Source organism: Oryctolagus cuniculus, chromosome 11, assembly GCF_051225735.1.
Source record: "Oryctolagus cuniculus isolate XC-2025 breed Fujian yellow rabbit chromosome 11, ASM5122573v1, whole genome shotgun sequence".
Taxonomy (NCBI): domain Eukaryota; kingdom Metazoa; phylum Chordata; class Mammalia; order Lagomorpha; family Leporidae; genus Oryctolagus; species Oryctolagus cuniculus.
In genome coordinates this window covers 14320471-14346380 of record NC_142877.1, presented here as the reverse complement: position 1 = coordinate 14346380, position 25910 = coordinate 14320471, and the positions used below count along the sequence as shown (strand labels likewise).

Sequence of the window (25910 nt, the reverse complement as noted above, 5' to 3'; positions counted from 1 at the left end):
GAGCCAAGCGGAAGCGGTGGCCGGAGCGGAAGTGGAGCTGCCGCCACCGCCGCCGCCGATTCCGGAGCCTGGTTAGCTGCTGCCGCTGCCGCCCCTGCAGCCGCCGTCGCCGCTGCCTGAGGAGCAGGCTTGGGAAGGAAGCGGTCGCCGCTCTCGGAGCTTCGCTCGGAAGCCTCTTTGCCCCCTGCAGCCCTCCCACGGTGAGTGCGGCGCGGGCCCGCCCGGGGCCCCCAGGGGCCCACGCTCCAGGTCCCCCTCAGCCCGCGGCTGCGATGTCGGCCCTGCGGGTGAGCCCCCGGGGGTGGCGGTGCGCGGCTGCCGCGGCCCTGGCTGCCGGCTGCGGCGCGGGCCCGACCTCGCCGCGGCCCCTCCCTGTTTCCGGGGCCGGGCCCTTCGCCTGCAGAAGCCCGGGCCTCCCGCGCCGCCGGCGGCCCTGCCAGGCGGGCAGGGTGCGGCTCGGTACTGCGGGTCGGGGACGGCTGAGCCTTGGCCCCGGCCCCTCCCTCCTGGCTGGGCTTTTATCCCCGGCGCGACCCCTCCCTGCGCCTCGGTCGGCGAGAACTACCCTTTTCAGCCCTGTCACTGCGGCTCTGGGGCTTTCCGGCTTCCAAAAATTAAAATTTAAGCAAACGCAGGCGAGTTCTTGCGCCCCGGTGCCCCTGCTTGGCTACCCCTGGATGAGTAAGGGGTTTAACCTTGGGAGACAGCAGGGGGGAAACCCCCACCCACTTTGCAGCAAAGCCATTTCATCATCCTCCGCTGGGTACGGAGCCCGGCAGGACCCGAGATTCCCTGGGAAGATCAGGTCGGAGGTTTGAAGCAAGAAAATGCATTTGTTGGGACCGATGTCTGAGTCAGGCCGGATCTCCAGGGGAAAAAAGCCACCAGCTGGTGTTGGGAATATTTTCCCAGGGCATGCGCCGTCATTTAACGCCCGAGTGTTTCGTGTCCTCGGCCCAGATTCCCCCTGACTGTGTGTGAGAGCACGTTTTTCAGTCCCGAATTTCCCTGGTAGCCGGGGGAAGGGATGAGAACGCTCGACTCCTTTTCTATAGAAGCTGAGTCCATTTTTGCCTATTGCAAATGGAGAACTCGCATGTAATGGAGTTTTCAAAGGTGGCAGCATTGGCTAAGACAGTTTGCCAACCTTTCTGTAAAAATACATGGCGTCTTGTCCTTGCCTTTGCTGCAGTTCTCTTTGGTAAAGGCTGGATGGCATCAGGCTCTGATTTTCCTTGCCCTGTGTGGGAGCTGGAATTTGGCAAGATGATGTTGCGAACATAGAAAATCGGCTGGCTACAGGAGCCACGAGGGAGAAATGGAGCGCTGGGAAGCTGAAGGTTCCTTGCACTGATTACTTTGTCTGAATGGTCCACATGGAGGCACACACCATATACAGTGATGTAGAAATGGACACGTGGCCACTGAGATTTCTGCATCTTCCTGTTGGAATTTTGTATGTATAGAAATATTGCTCGGTAGTGAATTTCTTCATTGCTTCCAGTGCACGCCATTTCTTTCTCAGGGATATTTTAGATATCTGAGCCCTCATTTTTTCTGACCCATGTCTCTAACAGCACATAGTATGGAGAGTATAAAAACTGGTCAGTTTTGTCAGGTCCAAGTTGGAATTTTAAGCTTGGCCTTCAAAATGGGTGGCTGCAAATCCAGTAGCAATGGCTGGATTATTTTCCCATCTGCCTTCAATGAGATAAGTCAGTCACCCATCTTACAGATGAAGTCTGTATGAGAAAGGTGATTTGGCCTAGCCCACACACTTAGCTTCACACTGAATATCCTTATTCATCAGTAGCAAATATTTATGGACCGTAAGCCCCTGGAGTATGGCTCCTACCCTGTAATTTTGTGTACATTTCCCATGATGCAGTGCTTGTGTTATGGTGAAGCCATTTTAGAATTGGATCTCCCTGGATCAGGGAGGCAGCCTTTCTGAAACCAGGCTGAGCAGATTCCCATGGTGCTAGTTCCTAGGCAGCGTCTCCGGAGATCTGAGCCACTGCGAAATGTGCATCTTGCCCATTTGGCTGTGGGTGCAGAAACCAAAGGAGTATTGAAATTGGAACCAGGTAAATGCACTTCAGATGTAGGCGGTAATATTTTTTAGTATGATTTGCAGCATTTTAGTTAATCTCTAGTGTGGTCATGAAGCTTTTTTACAAACTGTAAATTGTTAAATGAAAGCTTTTGCTTTTTTTTTATGACAATTTGCTTTTCTCCAGTTACATTTGAGACCCAGCCCTGCTTTGTGCACATACTGCTTTCAAAAAATGGTGTTGTTACCAATTTTTATTTTGCACATAGAAAATCCAGTCTGTCATTTTCTCATCTGTACAGTGCAAGTGGTGATGTAGCCTTTGATGTATTGTGACAACTCAGTAATTAAATGAGCATCTGGGATACAGAAGGTGATTAACCACATGTGTGAATGTGCACATGTGCAGATCAGGCGTAGCGTATATTGTAGACATAAACAGGAATGTAGACTACACCTGTTTGATTTATTTATCACCGATGAAGTAGCATCAAACAGTAATAATAATAAATAATAATTACAGTATTTGCTGTGTGCCACAATTTGTTCTAAGCATTTTATATTAGTCTTAATAACAACTAGTGAGAGGTAAATACTGTTAGCCTCATTTTACAGATGAGGAAACTGAGGCACAGAGAAGAATAATTTTCCCAAGACCCCTTCCGTGTACAGCTCAAGGTAAGTTCTAGAGTCAGGAAGGAATTGGAGCCAGGTGATCTGGCACTAACAAAGAGTAGGTGTCTACTTGTAGAGCAACACATGCCGATCATTTATTTAAACACCATTTAGCCTTTAATTTCTCTTTACATGTATTCTATATCCTTGAATTTGAATTGTAGCTATTTTTGACAGTAGATCCGTAATGTACTTTATGGGGGGGGTGCCCATTCTGACCTGTGGGAATGAAGCCGCAGGTGTGCATCATGAAGCACGCCTGGGAGGAATCCAGTTTTTCTAGGGCGAAAGCTCCTGGGTTACTTTGTGGGACACAGACCTAGATTCTTCATCAAAACGAATTTGATCATGACCATCATTAGTTTTTATTTATCATGTATTTTTCTGTAGATTTTGAGATTTAACATAGTTTGTTGGAGTTGAAGGAATATATATGTAAAGGAAAAATTTTAAATTACAGTGTCACGTTATGCTACCTGCTCCTTCAGTGGCACCAAACTAAGCAGTTTTTCTTTAAATAAGAATGCTTTAGGGGCTGGTGCTGTGGCAGAGTGGGTTAACACCCTGGCCTGAAGCACCGGCATCCCATATGGGCCCGGTTCCTGTCCAGCTCTCTGCTATGGCCTGGGAAACAGTAGAAGATGGCCCAAGTGCTTGGGCCCCTGTACCCACGTGGGAGACCTGGAAGAAGCTGCTGGCTCCTGGCTTCGGATCGGCAGAGCTCCGGCCGTTGCAACCATCTGAGGAGTGAACCATCGGATGGGAGACCTCTCTCTCTGTGCCTCTCCTCTCTCTGTGTAACTCTGACTTTCAAATAAATAAATAAATCTTAAAAAAAAAAAAAAAGAATGCCTTAGAGAGTAAATAAAAATTTCTTTGTAAAGAGAGTTTTAAGTTCCTTGGTTCCTACATTTTTTTAGGGGAGGTGATGGTTCATCCTAGTAGGGGGCAAGAAAAGCAACTTAAGCTTTTTTTTTTTTTTTTTTAATTTAGATATTTATTTGAAAGGCAGAGTGAGAGAGAAGGAGAGGCAGAGAGCTCTTCCATCTGCAGGTTCACTCCCTAAGTGGCCGCAACAGGCAGTGCTGGGCCAGGCCAGAACCAGGAACTTCATCCTGATCAGTCTACATGGGTGGAGATCTTCCACTGCTTTCGCATGCCATTAGAGGAGCTGGATTGGAAGTGGAGGAGCTGGGACTCAAACTGGCTTGCCTGCCTTGCAGGCAGTGGCTTAACTTGCTGCTCCACAGCACTGGCCCCACAACTTACACTTTAGAGCCATCTTGCTCTGTGTGAATATGGTCCTCATAGTCACCTGAGTGTCATGGTGAGACACAGTTGGAGCTGCGTTCGGAAGCGATAATTCTAAGGGGAATACTTAGAGAGGAAAAATAGAGTACTTTGTATTTTTGTGATGTATGTTACAGCTTTTCCTACTATAAGATCAAGTAGTGGCATCTTAAGTGTTTCTGATAGTTGTGAGATGCAAATGAGAGATGGTCTCACCAGGATGGGTCATTCCCAGCAGATTTTGGAGCAGTTGGCTCTTTTAGGAATTCTGGCCAATGCTTTATTATGTACAGTTTTCATATACTGTTTATTTGGTTTGTTTTCCTTAAGAGACCCAATAAGTAGAGTTATTTCTGAGTGGCCTTGACAAGGATAAAAAGATTGAAGGCTAACATGAAGTAGTTAGGAAACTTCTCTGTAGTGCCGGTCTTCAAAAAGCTGGAGATTCTGTCTTAAGCAAGCATTGGGAATCAGTCTTTTTTTAAAAAAGATTTATTTATTCATTATTTGAAAAGCAGAGTTACCGAGAGACAAGAGGCGGGGTGGTGGTGGAGGGTCTTCCATCTGCTTATTCACTCCACAAATGGCCACAATGGTTGGAGTTGTGCCGATCTGAATCCAGGAACTTCTTCTGGGTCTCCCATGCAGGTGCAAGGGCCCAAGGAGTTAGGCCATCTTCCACTGCTTTCCCAGGCCATAGCAGAGTGCTGGATCAGAAGTGGAGCAGTGCCCATGTGGGATGCCGGCAGTGCAGGCAGAGGCTTTACCCGTTATGCCACAGCACCAGCTCCTGTAATTGATTTTTAGTAGATAGTGCTGCATTAAAGGAGTGTTGATTTTTAAATTATGACTGGTTTAGATCCCAGTTCTACTATTTATAGCTGTGTAACCCTGAGCAGGTTACTATTTGTAAAAGGGTACAGTGTTAGCTGCTTCATCAGATACTGAGGATTAAATGAGTTGATGTAAATCCTTAAGTGCCTTGCACATTTAGGTAGACCATAAGTTATTTGTTATTTACTAAATCAGCTGGTGTTTTGTATTGCTTAACCAGTTGTGTGTGTTTTTTTGTTGTTTTGTTTTGTTTTTTTGACAGGCAGAGTGGACAGTGAGAGAGAGAGAGACAGAGAGAAAGATCTTCCTTTGCCGTTGGTTCACCCTCCAATGGCTGCCGCGGCCAGTGCGCTGCGGCCGGCGTACCGCACTGATCCGATGGCAGGGGCCAGGTACTTGTCCTGGTCTCCCATGGGGTGCAGGGCCCAAGGACTTGGGCCATCCTCCACTGCACTCCCTGGCCACAGCAGAGAGCTGGCCTGGAAGAGAGGCAACCAGGACAGAATCCGGTGCCCCGACCGGGACTAGAACCCGGTGTGCCGGCGCCGCAAGGCGGAGGATTAGCCTAGTGAGCCGCGGCGCCAGCAACCAGTTGTGCTTTTGAATGAAGGAGATGGACAGGAGGTATTCTGAGGGCTTATTTAAATTCACTTTGAATATATAAGTTCAAAGATTAGTGGCTGGAAAATATTAGTCAAAAAACTTAGTGTTGTCTCCTGATAAGAACTGAAGCAATTCTTTTCATAAGGCAGGCTCAGATAGACTGTACATTTATCAGAGGTGGTCTGCCTGCTTTGTCCACATTGAAAAGTACAGCTTGTTCACCTTAAGAAAAATGCATCAATTGATTGGATGGTCTTAAATGTATTGTGTCAGACATAGTGCTGAGTTGGGTGTCCAAAGATAGAAGTCTAGGTTCCTACCTTAAGCTCACAATCCAGTGTGGGAGAAGATATTTGCAAGTAAACCATGATAAGTGCTATTCTAGAAATAGGCACAGGTAAATTAAAATGTACTTGTCTTAGAAGAGTCATTGAGGAAAGCTGCTGCCAGTGATGTCGCTGTGGCCATCTTGTGCCCCAGCTGCTCCACTTTCAGTCAGGCTCCCTGCTAATGGCCTGTGAAAGCGACAAAAGACGGCCCAAGTACTTGGGCCCTGGCCACTCATTTGGGAGACCCTGGCTTGAGTCTTGCCCAGGCCCCACCGTTGCAGCAGGTGGAGGATCTGTCTCTTGCTCTCTCTGTTATTCTTTCAAGTAAAAAAATAAATCTTTCAAAAAAAAAAAAGGGGGGGGGCAGCCTAGATTTAAAAGAAACGAGGTAAGTAGTAAGTGCCCCTTCTCTGGCTGGCTGTTAACTTTTTGAGTGGAGTATACTGACTGCCATTTATTTAAGCACTTAACAAGTGCAGGGACTGGGCTGTATGTTTTTGCATCATGAGCATATTTACTCCTTTATAGAACTCTGAGGGCTGGTGCTGTGGCATAGCGGGTAAAGCCACCATCTGCAGTGCCGGCACCCCATTTGGGCGCCAGTTGGAGTCCTGGCTGTTCCACTGCAATCCAGCTCTCTGCTGTGGCCTAGGAAGGCAGAAGATGGCCCAAGTCCTTGGGCCCCTGCACCCATGTTGGAAACCCGGAAGAAGCTCCTGTCTCCTGGCTTCAGATCTGCCCAGCGCCAACCATTGTGGCCATTTGGGGAGTGAACCAGCCAATGGAAGACCTTTCTTTCTCTCTCTCTCTCTCTGCTTCTCTGTAACTCTGCCTTTCAAAAAATTAAATAAATATTTAAAAAAATAAAACTTTTAAGCAGTGTGTGGTTCAGACAAATAGACTTTGTTGTGTTCGTGGGCCCAAATATTTAAACCTATTCATGAGGTCAATCAATTGGGCTGTCTCTGTGGATCAGTGTTAAGATACTGTCTTTTCTCATTGATCGTTTGAAGCCAAGAGATCAATTTACTGTTTTATCTGCCATTGATTCACATTCTGTGATCTTGGGCATGTCACTTAATGCCTTCATTGTTTTAAGTTTAATCTTAGCTAATTGGATATAATTATTAATGATAACAACTGATGTGGAAAGGGTAAGGATTTTTTTCTTTTAACTTTTAAGCTTTTTATTCAGTGAGAGAAATGTATAGGAGAGTAAGGGCCCTGTCTAAGAAAGGGAAATCTGGATTCATACTGAGCACCAGGAGCAGCCACATGAAGGAGCATGCAAGCCAGAAAGCATGGGGCAGGTGGTCCAAAGGCAGGGGCAGCAAGTGGATCTAGGGCAAAGGAAAGAAAGGGCTGGGCCCACGGTGTTCCAGGCCTTTAATCCACTTCTAAAGGGGTGTGGCTAATTAGTCTGGTTGGCAGGTAGGCACACAGATGTGGTCAGACAGGGGTGTGGTGAAGATGTGGTCTTCTAGCTCACAAACCTAATCGATTTTACCCTGTATGCCTGCCTACAACACTGGCCCCTCAGAGCCTCCGTTCTCTTAATTAAGTGATGTTGAAGGGCGTCGAGTCATCACATCTTCTATAGCTGCTTCCTGATTCTGAGGGGCGTAGTGCAGGCCCTGCTTGTCTGGGTCTGAAAGTCTGCTATCTTAACTAACAAATTCCCTTTGTGAGCTGGAGCGGTCTTGGTCACCGCCAATGTCTGTGTCCCCTGTATAGTCAGTTACTCCCAGAAGTTGAGTTCTGAAACATATAAGTTTGTTAATCAGCATAAGCAAAATCAGAATAAAACAGATTGCAAGTTATGTGCCCCTTAAGATGGAAAAGAATGGTAAAGATTTTCTAAAACAGGTGCGGTTTTCTTCCACAATTGACTGTTGACTGGACGTACTGCTAGTGACTGGATCTCAGATATACTGTATCATTTTCTGACAAAAAACCTGCAAATGTTTGAATGGAATTAAATTTAATACAGGACTCTATTGTGTGTAGAATGGCACAAACATTTTTAGAGTGGGTGTTTTTCAATTAGTAGTTTTCTTTGAGAGCTAGGCGTACTTAACTTTCTGGATGACACCCACTGGCCACCTGCTCCCACAGACTTTCTCAGTCCCCCTGCAGCTTGGCATGTTTTTCCTTCAGCAGTCGCTCCAGAGCCGTCACTTGTACTTTATGGTGCTGCGGATGCTCTGTATGGAATGATACATATGTGAAAATCAGAAATTATTCCGTTGAAATGGGAGCCTCTCTCCAGATTGATAATTCTTCTCATTTCTTTATCTACTTTGACCTTTGATTTCTGTTTCATCAAAGCGTACATGACTTTATTCAAATATCTGTCCTGTCACCCATAAAATGAGTCAGGACCTCGCTACTTTTAAATTAAATCTCTTCCCTCTAATTCTAGCAGGTTGCTTTCCCAAGAAGCAGCATTGTAATCCATGAATCCATGCCTGCGAAGAGCATACGCTAGCAGTTTTTTTCATTTTACAGCTATTTGAGCACACATTGGATTATATACATTATCGTTTTGAGAAGTAACTTTTTAGGTTTTTAAGATTTTTATTTATTTGAAAGAGAGAGAGGTAGAGACAGAGAGGTCCTCCATCTACTGGTTCACTCCCCAGATGGTCGCAATGACCAGAGCTGAGCCGATCCGAAGCCAGGAGCTTTTTCTGGGTTAACTTTCTAACAAATTATTAGACTCAGCTAAAACTTATTACTTCAGAATTGTGTTCTTTTCCTTGAAAATAAAGCATCTGAAAGCACTGCTAAAGGCTGCAGCTGTCACTTTCAACTTTGCTTGCTTTGCCGTGACCTTTTGTAGAGAGAGCTTAGCGGTAGACAGTCATTTTCTTGTCTTTATCCTTGGATATTTGCTTTGGCCACTGGAAAATGACTTTTCAGTATTTTGACCCTGACTAGAAAATGTCCCTTAGGCAGAGAAGTGAGTTGGAAGGGCTAGGTTGGTTCGTAGAAAGTGATTTTAGCTTTATCATCCGATTTAAGGTTTCATTTTTCTGAAAGAAGTCTTATTTTGTGAACACCTTTAGAATTACTTTTCATAGCTTTCTGTTTATCTGCACCAATGGCTTTTCTCAGGAAAAAAAAAATGAGTGGATGTTTGACACAGCTTGTAAGATGGTGCTTGGGACAACTGCATCATGTTGGAATGCCTAGGTTCCATTCCTGGCTCCTCCGCTTCTGATCCAGCTTCCTGCTAATGCACACCTGGGAGGCAACAGATGATGGTTGAGGTAGTTAAAGATTGGGTTAAAGGCTCCTGGCTTTGGCCTGGCCCCACCCTGTTACAGGTATTTGCATAGTGGACCTGGGAATGGAAGATGCATGTCATATTCACACTCTTCCTCTTCTCCCTTTCTGATTTAAAAAAAAAAAAAAAGAAGAAGAAAGAAAGAAAATAAGGTTTTATTAGAAAAGAAACAAACCACTTTCTTTAATTTTTTTATTTTTTTATTTTATTTATTTATTTCTTTATTTTGCCAGGTAGAGTTAGACAGTGAGAGAGAGAGCGAAAGGTCTTCCTTCCATTGGTTCACCCCCCACTGGCCACTATGGCCGGCACGCTGCGCCGATCCGAAGCCAGGAGCCAGGTGCTTCTTCCTGATCTCCCATTCGGGTGCAGGGCCCAAGGACTTGGGCCATCCTCCACTGCCTTCCCAGGCCACAGCAGAGAGCTAGACTGGAAGAGGAGCAACCGGGACAGAATCCGGCGCCCCGACCGGTTCTAGAACCCAGGGTGCCGGTGCCGCAGGCAGAGGATTAGCCTAGTGAGCCGCAGCACAGGCCAAAGCAAACCATTTTTCATATTAAAAATACAAATTTTTTAAAGATTTTTATTTTTATTTATTTTACAGGTAGAGTTAGTGAGACAGAAAGATCTTCCATTGGTTCACTCCCCCAATGGCCAGAGCTGCGCCAATCAGGAGCCAGGTGCTTTCTTCCTGGTCTCCCATGCAGGTGCAGGGGTCCAAGTACTTGGACCATCCTCTACTGCTATCCCAGGCCATAGCAGAGAGTTGGATTGGAAGAGGAGCAACCGGGACTAGAATCAGCACCCATATGGGATGTCGGCTCCACAGCCAGAGGATTAACCCAGTGTGCCACGGCACTGGCCCCAAAAATACAAAATATTTTGGCTTCTTGGTACTTAACACAGGCTATGTTCGCACAATGACTATAGAAAGAGGAGGCCTACCTGTATGTACTTTAGCCCAGGCCCTTTGCCTCATTTGTGCATGAATGGGAAGACATGGGGAAAATACCAGAAAATGGTAATTCATGCTTGAAGAACATTCAAAATGAGGATTGTAACTGGAGAGCACCACTGTTAGCCTTGGTGTTAACTTTTCTGTTGATATTTCTATGTTCTCCAGGGGGTAATTTATCACAATGAAATACTATTGTGCAGGGCCGGTGCCGCGGCTCACTAGGCTAACCCTCCGCCTAGCGGCACCGGTACACCGGGTTCTAGTCCCGGTTGGGGCGCCGGATTCTGTCCCGATTGCCCCTCTTCCAGGCCAGCTCTCTGCTGTGGCCAGGGAGTGCAGTGGAGGATGGCCCAGGTGCTTGGCCCTGCACCCCATGGGAGACCAGGAAAAGCACCTGGCTCCTGGCTCCTGCCGTCGGATCAGCGCGGTGCGCCGGCCGCAGCGCGCTGGCCGCGGCGGCCATTGGAGGGTGAACCAACGGCAAAGGAAGACCTTTCTCTCTGTCTCTCTCTCACTGTCCACTCTGCCTGTCAAAAAATAAATAAATAAATAGAAATACTATTGTGCAGCTTCTTTCCTCCATTCCCCATAGCTCTTAAGTAAATTCTTTCGTGGCCCTAAATCCCTTCTTTTGAGGGCCATGCAATCTTGTACCATATATCTCTCTTCTAACCATTTCCCCATTGTTGGATATTGAAGTTGTTTCCAGTTTTTCACTAAGCTGTTGGCAGTAAATGCTTCCTGCTCTCCGAAGTGCTGCATCCAGTGACTTAGAACAGATTGACACCCGTCATCACCATACGGGTGTGCTGAAGAACTCCTGTTCTTGAGCATGGCTGTCTTTTCCTGAAATGGTCTCATCACAGGATATTCTTAGCCTACTGCAGAGTTAGACCTCCTGTGGCTTTCCTTGAGTTTGCCTGCCTGCCTGCCTTCATTCCATCTTCTTTGATTTTGTTTGCTTATTTGAAAGACAGAGTTAAATTATCCATATGCTGATTTCACTTCCTAGATGACTGCAACAGCTAGGGCTGGGTCAAGCTGAAACCAGGAATCTAGAACTCTGTCCCGGTCTCCCAGATGGGTAGCAGGTGCCCAGACACTTGAACAATCTTCTGCTGCCCTCCCAGGCACATTAACAGGGAGCTGAATGGAAAGTGAAGCAGCCAGAACTAGAACAAGTGCTTAGCATGTGTTGCAGGCATTGTATTATGGCTTAACCCACTGTACCACAATGCTGGCCTCTGCCTGCTCCGTTTCTTGACTCTGCTGGGTTGGTGCCAGACCTGATGATCAGACTGTAGCCTTTTCGGAAGCAAATGTAGGCTCTCTTTCCTGTGTTTTTCTTGGTAGGCCCTGGATTACACAAAGTCTGAGAAGAAAGGTGTGCTGTGACGATAGACTATCACTACTTAAAGTTTCTAGAAAATTCAGTTAGGAACTAGCTAAGGAAATCAGTTACAATTAACGGGTGTCCATTTTGAGTTCATTGAGGGGTGGAATCTTATCTAGGGATATTAGCATTGTAACATACTCACTTTCTGTAAGTTTAATACACATTTTTTTGCTTTTTCTTTTCACTGGATTGAGTATTTTAAAAAACCAAGCTCACATTTTGTGGGCTAATGTGGTAACGTTATTTGAGAAGAATAATAGTGCCTCAAATTTGGCTTTGAATAGTGCATTTTTAAAGAAGATTTTCCACATACACTATTCTTTAATTCTTGCCCCTCCTAGTCACAGCGACTCTTCCAGGGTAGAGCCTGATTGGAAGATGGCATTTAACGAGCTCTCACAGGTACACGCTGGCACATTGTGCTCTGTTGCCTTGCTGCTACACTCCGGATAGGTAGTATGTGTTCTTTGTGCTGTCCCAGAAATTGTTGAAAAGCTTATAGTTATTTGAGTGTGATTCTTGTGTTTGTCATGGTTTGAAGCATTAAACGTGAAACAGATGTACAGTTTTCCTTTTAGGACACACATGTGAAACTAGTAACTGGTACAGTTCTTATCATCTGTACCATACAATGGCATAACAAAGCCATGGACATTGTGATGGGCTACAGGTATATTTGGAGTCATAGGCAAGGTAGATCAGTGTTGTTTGGAACAGCCAGAAAAGGCTTTCTAGGCCTAAATGGACAGACAGGATTTGTGTAGGGAGGAAGTAAAGTATATAAGAGAACATTCTAGATGAAATAGTTTCAGGCAGGTTTGAGTATGGCATTTATAAAACATGTGCTATCCAATTTGAGAGAAAGTCGCCTGTTGCAAAATAGGAGATTAGAAAGCCTGATGGTTGTGTATGGGGGGGGGGGGGCATCCAGTGCTGGATTTGAGTCCTGCCTCAACTCCAGCTTCATGCTAGTGTGCATGCTGGGAGGCAGCAGGTCATGGCTTGGGTACTTGAGTCCCTGCCACCCATGTGGGAGACCTGGATCGAGTTCTAGGCTTCTGGCTTTGGCCTGGCCCAGCTCTGGTTGTTAAAGACACTTGGGGAGTGAACCTGTGGATGCAAGATCTTTCACTGCTCGTCTGTCACTCTGCCTTTGAAATAAAATGAAAAAAAAAAAAAAAGCCTGTCAGGTAAGGAGGAGCTAAGTTATAGAAGAACTCTGAAAGCCAGGTAGAGTTGAGATTTGGTAGGGCAGCCAGAAGAATGTTGAAATTACCAATAAGGGTGAAGGCACGACAGATGAAGTAGTTTTGAAGTACCGTGCAGAAATATGAGCAATGAGGTTCAAATGTGATGGGTGTTTACAAGGAATAGGTACTTTCAATTACTTGAGGAAAAAGCTCAGTTTGTGGTTTTATTATTTCATGTCAGAATCTGTTATTCATTCAGCAGATAACTTGTTCATGCCAGTTACAAGCAGGATGTTGTGGGAGGTGTGTCCCAGTATTTCATAAGCTCCCAAAGGGGCTTATGGTGGAGAAAGTGACTTGGTCTATATATAGATAGATAGATAGATTGATAATTTTAGTACTGAAGAAATGAGATGTCAAGGTAAGACGAAATGCCTTGTAAGAATATTTTAATCTTAGAGCAGCACTGTCCGGTAGAAATAGAATGCAAATGCAAACCACATATAATTAAAATTTTTCTGGTAGCTACATTTTTAAAAAAAATCATTTATTATTTATTTATTTGAAAGTCAGAGAGGCAGAAGCAGACAGAGAGGTCTTCACTCCCCAGGTGGTCGCAACTGCCAGAGCTGTGCTTATCTGAAGCCAGGAGCTTCTTTGGGGTCTCCCATGCAGGTGCAGGGGCCCAAGGACTTTGGCCATTTTCTGCTGCTTTCCCAGGCCATAGCAGAGAGCTGGATCAGAAGTGGAGCAGCCGGGTCCCAAACTGGCACCCATAGGGGATGCCAGCACTGCAGGCAGCAGCTTTACCCACTACACCACAGCACCGGCCCCTAAAATATGGTTTCAGTGAGTAGCACTAGTCACATTTCAAGTGGATGGCCACATGAGGCTGGTAACTTGTCACGTTACATGGCTCAACCTCAGTGGCTTAGGAAAAACGGAGGGGATGGTACATGAGCCATGCTCTGAGGAGTCTGTGTGCAAGGTAAATGGGAAAGACCATTCCAGAGAGAGGAGAGGTTTAATGAACATAGGCAGAAAAGCACATACGCGTTGTGGGAAAAGTCTGATAGTTGGCAAACTTTCATGATAGGAGAAAATCTTACCCTACTATCTGGCAGCGGGAAATTTTTAAAATTTTAAGCAGAAAGTGACTTAGTAGATTAATCTGATGGCAAAGACCTGCAGGTGGCTAGAGATAACAAGAGGCTGAAAGTAGTGGAAGTAGGGAAAGATTACCGGTAGGAGATTTATTATAGATGTAGAAATGGGAACAATTTGATTTCTCCCTTGTCTGCTGCCTTCTCTAGACTGCTGGGTGTTGTGTAACCCATTTCCTGTTGAAATTGGTTTAGTTCTTCAAAATCCATGTTACATAAATCAGAACTTACATAAGCAGTAGGCATCAGGACCTTTAGCTGTGGATTTTGTTCACTGTAAGTTGTGTGTGTAATTAAAAATTTTTGGAACAGATAAATGAACACATTTTTAAAGAATGGGTTCCATCTTAGAGTATTGATGGTTTTCAGTCTCCAAGACTTTTTACAGTGATCCCAAGGAAGCTTGACATAATTGCTCTCAAACTAAAAAGGCCATGTTTTGTTTTGGGGATTAGGATGTGGACATTTGAGGGGGGGTCCCAAGAAGTCAGTATGTGTTGGAATATCAGTTAACTGTTAATGAGAGGACTGGTGGAGTGGATACTTAGTTTGGGAGCCTAGTTGAAGTTTAGTCATTCAAAGTTGACTTTTCTGCTGTGTTTGGCATTTTACGTACAGTGAAGTAGGGTTATTTAATGATGGAAATACTGTCTTGATCTCAAAAGACTTTACAATCAAGAAGGGTGGACATACTGAGAGAATATATAACTTCAAGATAATATGGCTTGTAACAAACAGCCCCAGGATCTCAGTGGCTTAACCTAGCGAAAGTTTGGAGTTCACTCTGCATGTCCAGCACAGTCATGTAAGAGGTACTCACTGATTTGAACACATAAAGGATTTGATAAAATGATAGACATTGGAATTTGTGTCTTTCAGAAAAAGTTGTAAATACCTGTTGTAGTCCAGGTGAATTCAGTTGTTGTTTGAAAGAAGTTCTATTGCTGGTTATAGTATATACCTCTCGCAATTTGTACCACATACAAATCAGTGCCTGATATTTGCATATAATGCTTTTAAAAATGCTTTCATATGAATTAGTCATTTGTTCCTCATAGCAGCCCCTCTGAGAAGGAGTGGTGTTCTTACTTCCCAGTAAAGAAATGAAAGCTCTCCAGTTAAATGATGTGCCAGGGTCTTACCACTTGTAAGTAGCAGCACTAGTACTGGATAGAGCCAACTCTGCCTGACTTTAGTTTATACTCTTCCTCTGCATTGTGTCCTTACAACAAAGTTAGCAGACAGCAGAGGAGATGATAATAATGGTTTCCATTTTTCAGGTACCTGCTGCTTGATGGACAGTGCCAATAGGTCATTTAAAATCCTGTCTTTTGCTTCGAAATTATTTTCCCCTATACTATGGGAAAAAGAGATTTGGTCAAAAAGGACAATGAAGAGAAGACTTCGAGTGTTGGACTGAGATCACAAACTATGCCGATGTTGTGGCATAGTGGGTAAAGCTGCCGCCTGGGATGCCAGCATACTATATAGGCGCTGGCTTGAGACCAGGCAGCTCCACTTCTGATCCAGCTCCCTGCTAATGCACCAGAGGATGGCCCAAGTGAGAGACCCAGAAGAAGCTCCGGACTCCTGGCTTCTGCCTGGCTCAGCTCTGGCAGCTGTAGTCATTTTGGGGAGTGAACCAGCAGATGGAAATCTCTCTGTGTGTCTTTCCCTCTTTCCCTGTAATTCTGCCTTTCAGATAAATAAGTAGATAAATCTTTAATTAAAAAATACTGAAAAAGAGTAAAGGACATCTATTTAGCATATGCTTTTTTTTTTTTTTTTTTTTTTTTTTTTGACAGGCAGAGTGGACAGTGAGAGAGAGAGAAAGGTCCTCCTCTTGCCGTTGGTTCACCCACCAATGGCTGCCGCGGCCAGTGCACTGCGGCCGGCACACCGCGCTGATCCGATGGCAGGAGCCAGGTGCTTCTCCTGGTCTCCCATGGGGTACAGAGCCCAAGCACTTGGGCCATCCTCCACTGCACTCCCTGGCCACAGCAGAGAGCTGGCCTGGAAGAGGGGCAACCGGGACAGAATCCGGCACCCCGACTGGGACTAGAACCCGGTGTGCCGGCTCCGCAAGGAGGAGGATTAGCCTAGTGAGCTGTGGCGCCGGCCTAGCATATGCTTTTAAAGAAATAATTACTAAGCAGTGTCTACGTTGGAAAGGCAGACTATAATAGTGGATTTTTTTTTTTTTTTTTCTGAGTGGACAGTGAGAGAGAAAGGTCTTCCTTTTCCATTGGTTCACCCCCCAGTGGCCTCTGTGGCCGGTGCACCACGCCGATCCGAACCAGGAGTCAGGTGCTTCTCCTGGTCTCCCATGCGGGTGCAGGGCCCAAGCACTCCCGGACCACAGTAGAGAGCTGGACTGGAAGAGGGGCAACCGGGACAGAATCTGGCGCTCCAACTGGGACTAGAATCCGGGGTGCTGGTGCCACAGGCGGAGGATTAGCCTAGTGAGCTGCGGCGCCGGCCAGTAGTGGATCTTAAACCTAATAGGCTTGAGTTTGAGTTGCCTCTCTACCGTCTTCTGCTTAGAATGTTCCTTGGGACATAACCCTCACCTTCTCTCTGTTTCTTCACCTGTGAAAAGGGGAAGAGAGTTGCTGTGAACATACCTACCCTGTAGGGCTTGGGGAAGAGTACGTGACTCAAGTAAGGAAAAAGCCAGAGGGATCAGTATTGGTGGTGGTATTTGGCACTGGGAGTTTCACAGTTAGGTGTGGGTTGGAAGACGATTCACACGTTCATTTCCTGGTCTCTTCCAAAGCCTGACACTTGCTTTCTCTTTGTTTTTCTCATTCTAGGGAATGACCATGGACAAAAGTGAGCTGGTACAGAAAGCCAAACTGGCTGAGCAGGCCGAGCGCTATGATGATATGGCTGCAGCCATGAAGGCCGTCACGGAACAAGGGCACGAGCTCTCCAATGAAGAGAGAAACCTGCTCTCTGTGGCCTATAAGAACGTGGTAGGCGCCCGCCGTTCTTCCTGGCGTGTCATCTCCAGCATTGAACAGAAAACAGAGAGGAATGAGAAGAAGCAGCAGATGGGCAAAGAGTACCGTGAGAAGATAGAGGCAGAGCTGCAGGACATCTGCAATGATGTTCTGGTAAGTGGCAGTGCTTCCGCTCCGACAGCAGTTTCTGAAGAGCATTGACTAGTGTCCAGATGCAGGCTCTCGGCTGCTGAGGGAGGTGTCTGAATGCACTGGAAAGCTGCGCGTCATTCGCAACTAGTTTTTCAGCATATGATGTGATCTTTCTCACCTTTCGCTTGATCAGAGGTTGCTGATCACTTCCGGGGTATTTTCCTCTCCTACCCAAAAGAGCTGTGAAAAAGGAACATTTAATCAACACCACACCATCTTCTCTCCCACATAGATAGCTGCAGCCCCAGATAGGCCATCCTGTGTGTTAGTCTCAGTGGTGATGTCATCTGTAGTTGGGCAGGCAGGATCAAAAAGCTGAGCTGCCCTTCCGTCCCTCTCCAGTCCAGCCCTCACAATATAAAGGCCTGTCTTTGTCTGAAAGGCGCACCCGTCAAGTTTGGCATGCCTTCTAAAACCAGATCAAAGGTGGACTGGACTGTTGTCACTGATGCTTGATGCAAGCCCTCGCTTGGTGTCACCGATGTCCTCTGGCCACAGTGTGGGGTTGGAGGGAAGGGTGTATATCCTGGAGCAAATCATGGTCTTTTGGTCTTTCCCTCACACCTGGAGCTACCGGGACCTTTTTTCCCCTTCAGGTGAAATCAGGTAAAAATGTACAGTGAAGGCTGCTTTGAAGGGGAAAAGGATCCATTCACATTTGTTATCTGGCTTTCCCCTGCTGACTGCCTCCAAATTACTGGCCGTGACACCTTTCTTTTGAAAACTAGGGCAGTTTCTTGGCCAGCAGGCAGTACTCTTCATCCCCAGCCCATGAGGAGTTTAACCCCATCTGCCTGAATATTTACACTGCTGCTCTCCCGTGTCCTCTCACTTTGACTTAGCTTTGCATTCAGCTGCTTCTCCTACTAGACTCACGGTGTAAGTGTCAGGGCTAAATTTGTTGCCTGTTGGTAATTTGGGGCTTTGTTAATGGTGCACTAATTCCTGAATGTTAGGTACATCTGGTATTCAGATGAAGTATGGCATGCATTCCAAAGGCAAGAAAGTTCCATAATTCCTGAAATGTAGACCAGCTTTTAAGAGCACCTGAAGGAATGTGAAGAAGAGCATGGTACTTACTGCCTCTTAACCAGTTTTTCAGGATGCCACATTCTAAAACAACTCTTCGAAAATATTGCTCTGTATACGAAGCTTGGACTCCTTCAGAACTACTTTTGTTGTAAGCATAAATGTTTAAAGGAATTTATTGTTGGTAATAGTATTAGCTACGCTCTGAGTGCTTACTACGTGCCAGGCGACGTTTGCTCACTTGGCCTCAGAACTGGCCTGGAAGGTGGTGCTTGTGATCCCTTGTGATCCCTTGTGATCCCTTGTGATCCCTTGTGGCATCGCCCAGCAGAACTGAGGCTCGAGGTGATGAGGTCAGACAGACAGACAGCAGCCACCCAGGTCGGATTGACTGTAAACCTCTTTCAGTTTTGCTCTGTTGTCACCTTTTCCTCCCTGAATGGAAAGGTTTTGTTTTCTGGTTTCTTTTCCTCATTATGGAAATATTACAAGCTTATATTATTAAAGGGGAGGTAAAAGAATATAAATCACAAAGTTTTTTTTTTTTTTAAATCATTCTAATTCTATCATCAAGAGAAGCATTATTAGCATAATCCTTCCAGGCTTTCCCCATGTTTGTGTGCATGTACACATATATTAACATTAAAACAGGATTCTTCCCATATTTATAATCATATTTCTTTTGAGAGCCTTTCCATGATTTCAGTGTAGTTTTGCGTCACCAGTTTTAAGGCCTCCATAACATCCAGTGTCTGACTGAACTTTAACCCCTTTTGGATGGCCAAAGTGGTTTTTAACAGAATACAGGCATCTGCTTTTAGAACCTGGGCTAAACACTGTTTAGTAACTTGGATGAAAAATGGGTTTTTTAAAATCTTCAAAAAAAAATTCCTTAGAAGTGGCAGTTTGTATCTTGAATCTCAAATACAGTTTTAACATCTTTTAAATACTTCTAAATTCTTAACAGTGTGAATGGTTTTTCCAGGAGCTGTTGGACAAATACCTTATTCCCAATGCTACACAACCAGAAAGTAAGGTGTTCTACTTGAAAATGAAAGGAGATTATTTTAGGTATCTTTCTGAGGTGGCATCTGGAGACAATAAGCAAAGTGAGTAACATTTTTAAAAACAAACATCTTCCTTTGTAATGATTTTAACAGTTTTTGTTGTGTGTGCTCTCAGTAGATAACATCTCCATACTCTAAAGAATTTAAAGACCACAGCATTGTGGTGAATGGGGTTATGGAAGCTGATAAATCAGAATGTGTTTTAGACACAAATAGCCTGTGGAGTTCATTGAAAGTCTGGTAACTTTCAAGAGATATATATCTTGAGTATTTGGCAATGGTACTGCCTTGCCTATCCAAGGTTTTAGTAACTTAACAGTTGACCAGTCTGAAATATTACATGGAAAATTCCAAAAATAAACAATTCTGAGTAGTAGGACTAAATCCTGTGTTACACGAATCATCCTTTGATCCAGCCTGTTGACACCTTACAAGCTGCTGCCTGCTAGTCACTTAGTAGTTATCTTGGTTACCAGAAGGATGATGCAGTGTCTTAGGACTTGTGTTCAGATAACTTATGTTTTATCAATAGTGGCTCCAAAGTACAGACTTACAGTATATTATAATTATTTCATCATTATTTTCATGATCTCTTAGAGTGACTAATTAGTAAATTAAGGTTTATCATAGGTATGTATGTATATATAGGAAAAACTGTGTGTTATGTTTATATAGTTTAATTATGTCTGCAAAATCAGGCATTCACCGAAGGTCTTGGAACAGATTCTGCCATGAATAAGGGAAGTGCTACTATGTGACAAGTGTATTAGAGTCTCATTTATTATTCATGTAACCTTACGAGTCTTTTTTTTTTTTTTTTAAGATTTATTTATTTATTTGAAAGGTAGAGTTAGAGAGAGAGAGGTGTTCCAGAGCAGCTGGGACTTGAACCTGCACCCATATGGGATACTGGCACTACAGATGGTGGCTTTACCCGCTATGCCACAGCATCAGCCCCACCTTTTGAATTTAGATGAAAGTCTACCTATTTTTCTGATAAGGAAACCAAGGTTCACAGAGGTTTTGTTGGGGATATGTTGGTAGAGAGGTAGAGAGCTCCCATTTGCTGGTTCACTTACCAAAGGCCCTCAGTGGCTGGGGCTGGGCCAGGGTAGAAGCCAGGAACTAGGAACTCAATCCAGGTTTACCCACATGTGTAGCAGAAACCTGATTATTTGAGCTGTCATCACTGCCTCCCAGAGTCTGCATTAGAGGGAAGCAGAGTTAGGAGCCAGAGCTGAAAAATCAAACCCAGACGCTCTGATGGGAGACGTGAGCATTTTAACTGCTAGGCTAAACACCTGCCCCTCACAGAGGTTTTTACTTGCGCTCGGCTACTTAATTAGTAAGAGTTGAGAATTGAAGTTTGGGTCTGTTGGCTATAAAGCATAGGACCTTCTACCCAGGGCATGTTGTTGTCCATATTCTGTTTTATTAAATGTTAGTCTGGGGCCGGCACTGTCGCATAGTGGGTGAAGCCACCGCCTGCAGTGCCAGTGTCCCATAGGGACGCCCGTTCAAGTCCCAGCTCTCTACTTACCATCCATCTCCCTGCTGATGCACTGGGAAAGCAACCAAGGATGACCCATGTGCTTGGGCCCCTACCTCCCACATGGGAGACCCAGAGGAGGCTCCTGGCTTCAGCCTTCGCCATATTTTGGGAGTTAACCAGCAGAGGGAAGATCTCTCTGCTTTTCAAATAAATAAAGTAAATCTTTTTAAAAAAAAAAAAAAAGTTGTGTCTTGGTTTTTTAATTCCTTTGGTAGACCTTTCTATAATTGTCTTTGTGTCCTCCCACCCATTTAATATAGTACTTGGTTTGTAAGTAAATATTTGACAAATGTATAATTAAATGGTGGAGATAGTGACAACTTAAGTGATTGATCATTTGCTGTGACCTGCTTTGACAGATTCAGTGTCAACCTATGAAAGAACTCAGCTTTTAATATTTTTTCATCTTTCTTACAGCCACTGTATCGAACTCCCAGCAGGCTTACCAGGAAGCATTTGAAATAAGTAAGAAAGAAATGCAGCCCACACACCCAATTCGGCTTGGCCTGGCGCTCAACTTCTCCGTCTTTTACTACGAGATTCTAAACTCCCCTGAAAAGGCTTGCAGCCTGGCAAAAACGGTAAGACAGACCCGCTGTGGTTGCAGGTCCTGATAAACTTTGCTTTTGATGTCTTCTTTTTATTCCTGAACATACTCACTGTCTTGGACTTTTTAAAGGTTTTCTGGGAGTGAGATTATTTCTTTCATGAGACAAATATAGACCTTTTCCTTTTTAAATTGTTTTCCTCAATAACTCCTCCTGATTTTTGTTTTGTTTCACTTGTTTTTTGCATTTTGTTGGGAGAGGGAGTTGTAGAAAATTCCAGGTGAAGATAGTTTCTTGTTTCTCGTCACGTTTTGGCCTGGATTGCGTGTTGTCATCCTTGTATGGAGATGGGAGGCTGTGGCTGTGTAAGTGGAACAAGTCACACCACATGTGCTTCGTGTACTGAATTACCTCCTCTCTTCAGTCTTTTCTACATATTGTTGTTGTCTTTCAATATGCACACTATGAAATGAATTCTCAGAGTTGTATCCGTTAAATCAGATTTAGTGATAAAAGTTTCACTCGTCTTCCTTTAATCTTTGTATCCAGACCTTTTGAGTATTAGTTAAAGCAAGAATGAAAAAAAAAAGTACTAGAAATGTCTTTGGTAATTAAAGAATTGTGAATTTGCCTATAGTAAATGTGCTAGGGCTACTAGTAATACTGCTTACTTAGAGGGTACAACAGTTCTTACTGTGAATATTTGTCATTGTTCATTACTGCTTTGTAAATGTACATTGTATGTTTGCTGAAGCAACCAGCAAACAAGGGAATAATAGCCCAGGTTGCCCTGAAGTTCTGTACAAGAAAAGAAATTATAGTCACTTAATAGTGCAAAAGAAATGGGTTAAACCAGCTCCAGAGAATTTTTGGATTCTTTACTAACAGCTCTTTGTTTTAGGCATTTGATGAAGCAATTGCTGAATTGGATACACTGAATGAAGAATCTTACAAAGACAGCACCCTGATCATGCAGTTGCTTAGAGACAATCTCACCGTGAGTGCTACTTCTGGAGGGCTTTCAGTCTGTTTCCTTTCCATCTACTTAATAATTCTCTGTTCTCCAAGATTCAAGAGGGATCATATCTTGTTAAATGTAGTTAATTTTTTTTTTTTTTTTTTTTTTTTTTTTTTTTGACAGGCAGAGTGGACAGTGAGAGAGAGAGACAAAGAGAAAGGTCTTCCTTTGCCGTTGGTTCACCCTCCAATGGCCGCCGCGGCCGGCGCACTGCAGCCGACGCACCACGGCCGGCGCACCGCGCTGATCCGATGGCAGGAGCCAGGAGCCAGGTGCTTCTCCTGGTCTCCCATGGGGTGCAGGGCCCAAGCACCTGGGCCATCTTCCACTGCACTCCCTGGCCACAGCAGAGGGCTGGCCTGGAAGAGGGGCAACCAGGACAGAATCCGGTGCCCCGACCGGGACTAGAACCCGGTGTGCCGGCACCGCTAGGTGGAGGATTAGCCTAGTGAGCCGCGGCGCCGGCCTGTAGTTAAATTTTTTTAAAGATTTATTTATTTGAAAGCTAAAGTTACAGAGAGGGAGAGGCAGACAGAGATCTTCCATCCGCTGGTTCACACCCAGATAGCTGCAGTGGCCAGGGCTGGGCCAGGCAGAAGCCAGGAGCTCGTCTGAGTCTCATGTGCAAGGACCCCAGCACTCGGGCCGTCTTCGGCTGCTTTCCCAGGCGCATGCTGGAACGGAGCTGGATCAGAATCGGAGCAGCCAGGAGTCTTTTAACAGGCGCCCATATAGGATGCTGGCATTGCAGTCGGTAGTGTAACTTGCTGAGCCACAGCGCCAGCCCCTACTTGAGTTTTGACCTTTGCAATCATCACTGCAGTAATACAGGAAGAATTTTAAATAATTCCGTGAGATAAGATTACATAGACTGGGCCACCTCCCTGAGTAAGTGTTCATAGCCCTACTTTGATTGTTGTGCTTTTTTTTTTCTTGCAGCTGTGGACGTCGGAAAACCAGGGAGATGAAGGAGATGCTGGGGAGGGAGAGAACTAATGTCTGCCGTGCTTTGTGATCTGTTCGGTGTCACTCTGTGCCCTCCACATACATCCCTTTGTGCGATAAAAAGAATCGTACGTTGACTTTCAATTTTCACAGCCTCAGCCTAGCAAAAATGGTCTATGGGATAAACAGCTGGTATTTGTATCTAAATCTAGATTGGTCACATAAATGCCACGGCATTCTGAAGTTTTGATTTTGATTAACATTGACAGGATTACTGTGTGTTTAATTTTTAAAAACTGAACACTGTGATTATGGGGTTTTGTAATTTAGCAGAACTCTTACTGGTTAAAAAAAAAAAAGACCTGAATTATGTGTAACTTTTGGAAAGTTTAATCTGATATCAAAATAGTCACTGAAATACAAATCCATTGTAAAGTTGTACAGAAAGTTATAGAAACTATATTGTGATGCTGGGACTTGGAGCGAGACACCACCATTTGGTGTTCAAATTCAGTGGTAATTCACAGTAATTCTGCCTGGTCAGGGTTTAAGGACACGTAACTGGTTTGGGCTCAAAAGTTCATGACCACAAATGTCTATGGTGTCATCCTCTGAGGAAACTCAAAACCTGAAATTAAAATTCTTTGAGGCAGATAACTGGGTTATGACACTGCACAAGGTCCAGTGCTCACACAGCGCTGACTGAACCCCATTTCCTTCAGCAATATGTTACCCACTTGCCACTTGAGAACGATGCAATCTGTTTTCCTTGTAACCACTTAGCTAAAGGAGAAAAAAAAAAAAAGCCGTGTGTCTTATGGATGGCCTTCCCGTGTCCTGGATAACACCTGTAGGAACAGCATTCTGGAGAGACTGCCTTTCACTTGAAGAATACTCAGTCCTTGGGTTCTTCCTAGCTCGGGGCTTTTACATTTGGAAACCTAAACATTCTTCCCCCTGTCCTTCCTAACTGCTGACCATGGGTTTCTCTTCCCCCTTTAGTTTCTGTCCTCCTTCTTCCTTCTGTTCTTTCCTAGTTCTTTTTCTCTTGTTCACTTTGTCATACTAAATAGGCAGAGGGTGAGAGATGTTGGTGAGCACCTTGGTGAGCAGGCCTTGCTTCCGAGGGCTCCTGGCACCCTGGCTCTGTCTTCCTCCAGTTCCCAGCATGACCATTGTTCTCCAGTCACGTCAAGATGAGAATCCAAAGGAGTATTTTTAAATGTCCATGACTCCCCTGCATTGCAGCCAGCCCTGATAATGCTTGTTAGGACAGGTCACCAGATCCGCCAGGTGTGCTCCTTCCTCCTGCGCAGTCCCCAGACGTGTTGACGCAGAGACCCGTGGTGCAGGGAAGCGCATGGACACCGCAGTGAGAATGGAGAAGCCAGGCCCTGCACTCCCGCAGTCCCGCCCTCCACCTCTGACATTCCACGTAGCTCTCGAGTCCTGTTTGTCCATCTGCTGACATGAGAAAAGAAACATTCATGCACTGATTTAAAACAAACCAAAAAAAAAAATCCCTTCTTTCTAGCTGAACAAAAATGTGCAGTTCATTCTTGGCGCTTGAAAGTGCGGTAGTGAATGCGGAGCCAAGCCTGTCTGTGTAGCTGGTAGCTCTTTCTTGCTTTGTTTTTCCTCACCAGTATTCTGCCTGATGTTTGCTTCTGTGATGGTTACATTGCCTAGCAAGCACACCTGTGGTTGTGAAAATAGTATAGCAAAAAAAGAAAATCCCCGGTTATTGATGTACTAGGTTTGTGTTTGTCTTTTAAACAGCTCTAGTTTCACCTTACACGGAATAATCAGGAAAAGTGTACAAATTCAAAGTGGAATAAAAAATTTTATCAGTTGGTTGCTTGCCTGTGGATTGATGTGTCACCACCACTTCCTTCACACCAGACCTAGCCAACTACTCCGGTTACGGCTAATATTTGGCTTTCTCTTTTCTTTAAAGACTGGATGTTCTATTTCATCAGGAGAAAAATGACTGTTAATTACACAGCCTCTTTCAGCCCATTGCTTGATGCTTTCTCTCCTTCCACAACAAACCATCAGGTGTTCGGTCACCTTTTATGGCTCGTAAGATTCAGTGTGGGAAGTTAATTATTTTATAATCGTATCTGAGGTGGAGAGTTCTCCTGTCCACTTGTTGACTCCCTAACTACCTGGAACAGCCAGGGCTAGGCCAGGTAGAAGCTAAGAGCCTGGAACACAATCCGAATCTCCCATGTGAGTGGCAGGGACCCTCACCTACTGGCTCCAGGGTGCACATTAACAGGAAGTTGGAATGGGAAATGGAACTGGGACCCAAACTTAGGCACTCCTATAGCAGGTATCCCAGCTGCTGGCTAACCAGCCAGGCCGAACTCCTGTCCTTTCCCTTTTCGAGACAGAACAGTCAGCTACAGCCAAGCCTTGTGATTCCATCAGCCTTGGCCATGTCCATGCATGGACCTGCGCTGTTGGTAGCCGGCAGTGGTTTCCCCATGGGACTTGCCCCCCCTCTGAAAACAGCCGCTCCCCTCCCCCAAGGAGAGAAATCAACATAGAGGGGATTTTTTAAGACATGTATTTGAAAGTTAGGGGGATACAGAGTGAGTTTCCATTTGCTTGTTCAATCCCCAAGTGGCTGCATCAGCCAGGGCGGGGCCAGGCCAGAGCTTCTTCCGGATCTCCCTCATGGGTGGCAGGGACCTAAGCATTTAGGCCATCCCCTTCTGCTTGGCTGGATTGGAAGAGGGGTAGTCAGGAGTCAACCAGCTTCCCAGGCAGGGCCTCGAGGGGTGTTCAAAGCTCATTTCTAAAACTAGTTG

At 45.0% G+C, this 25910-nt stretch overlaps 1 protein-coding gene and 1 pseudogene across 5 annotated transcripts; both read left to right on the top strand.

Moving 5' to 3' along the window:
• The first annotated feature begins 18 nt into the window (after positions 1–18).
• On the top strand, positions 19–24948 carry YWHAB (tyrosine 3-monooxygenase/tryptophan 5-monooxygenase activation protein beta). 5 transcript variants are annotated; one of them, XM_089307944.1, is made up of 8 exons: positions 19–200; positions 1193–1456; positions 2656–2731; positions 16594–16896; positions 18950–19073; positions 21001–21164; positions 22033–22128; positions 23089–24948. In XM_089307944.1, the coding sequence occupies exons 4-8, from the start codon at positions 16597–16599 to the stop codon at positions 23143–23145; spliced, it is 741 nt and encodes a 246-aa protein (XP_089164070.1). In that variant the 5' UTR covers positions 19–200; positions 1193–1456; positions 2656–2731; positions 16594–16596; the 3' UTR covers positions 23146–24948. The 5 variants fall into 5 exon arrangements, with proteins under 5 accessions (XP_089164070.1, XP_089164071.1, XP_089164069.1 ...); XM_089307945.1 differs by lacking the exon at positions 1193–1456 and having other exon boundaries at positions 2669–2731; XM_089307943.1 differs by lacking the exon at positions 1193–1456.
• On the top strand, positions 9958–10076 carry LOC127491233 (small nucleolar RNA SNORA51; annotated as a pseudogene).
• Positions 24949–25910: the final 962 nt, after the last annotated feature.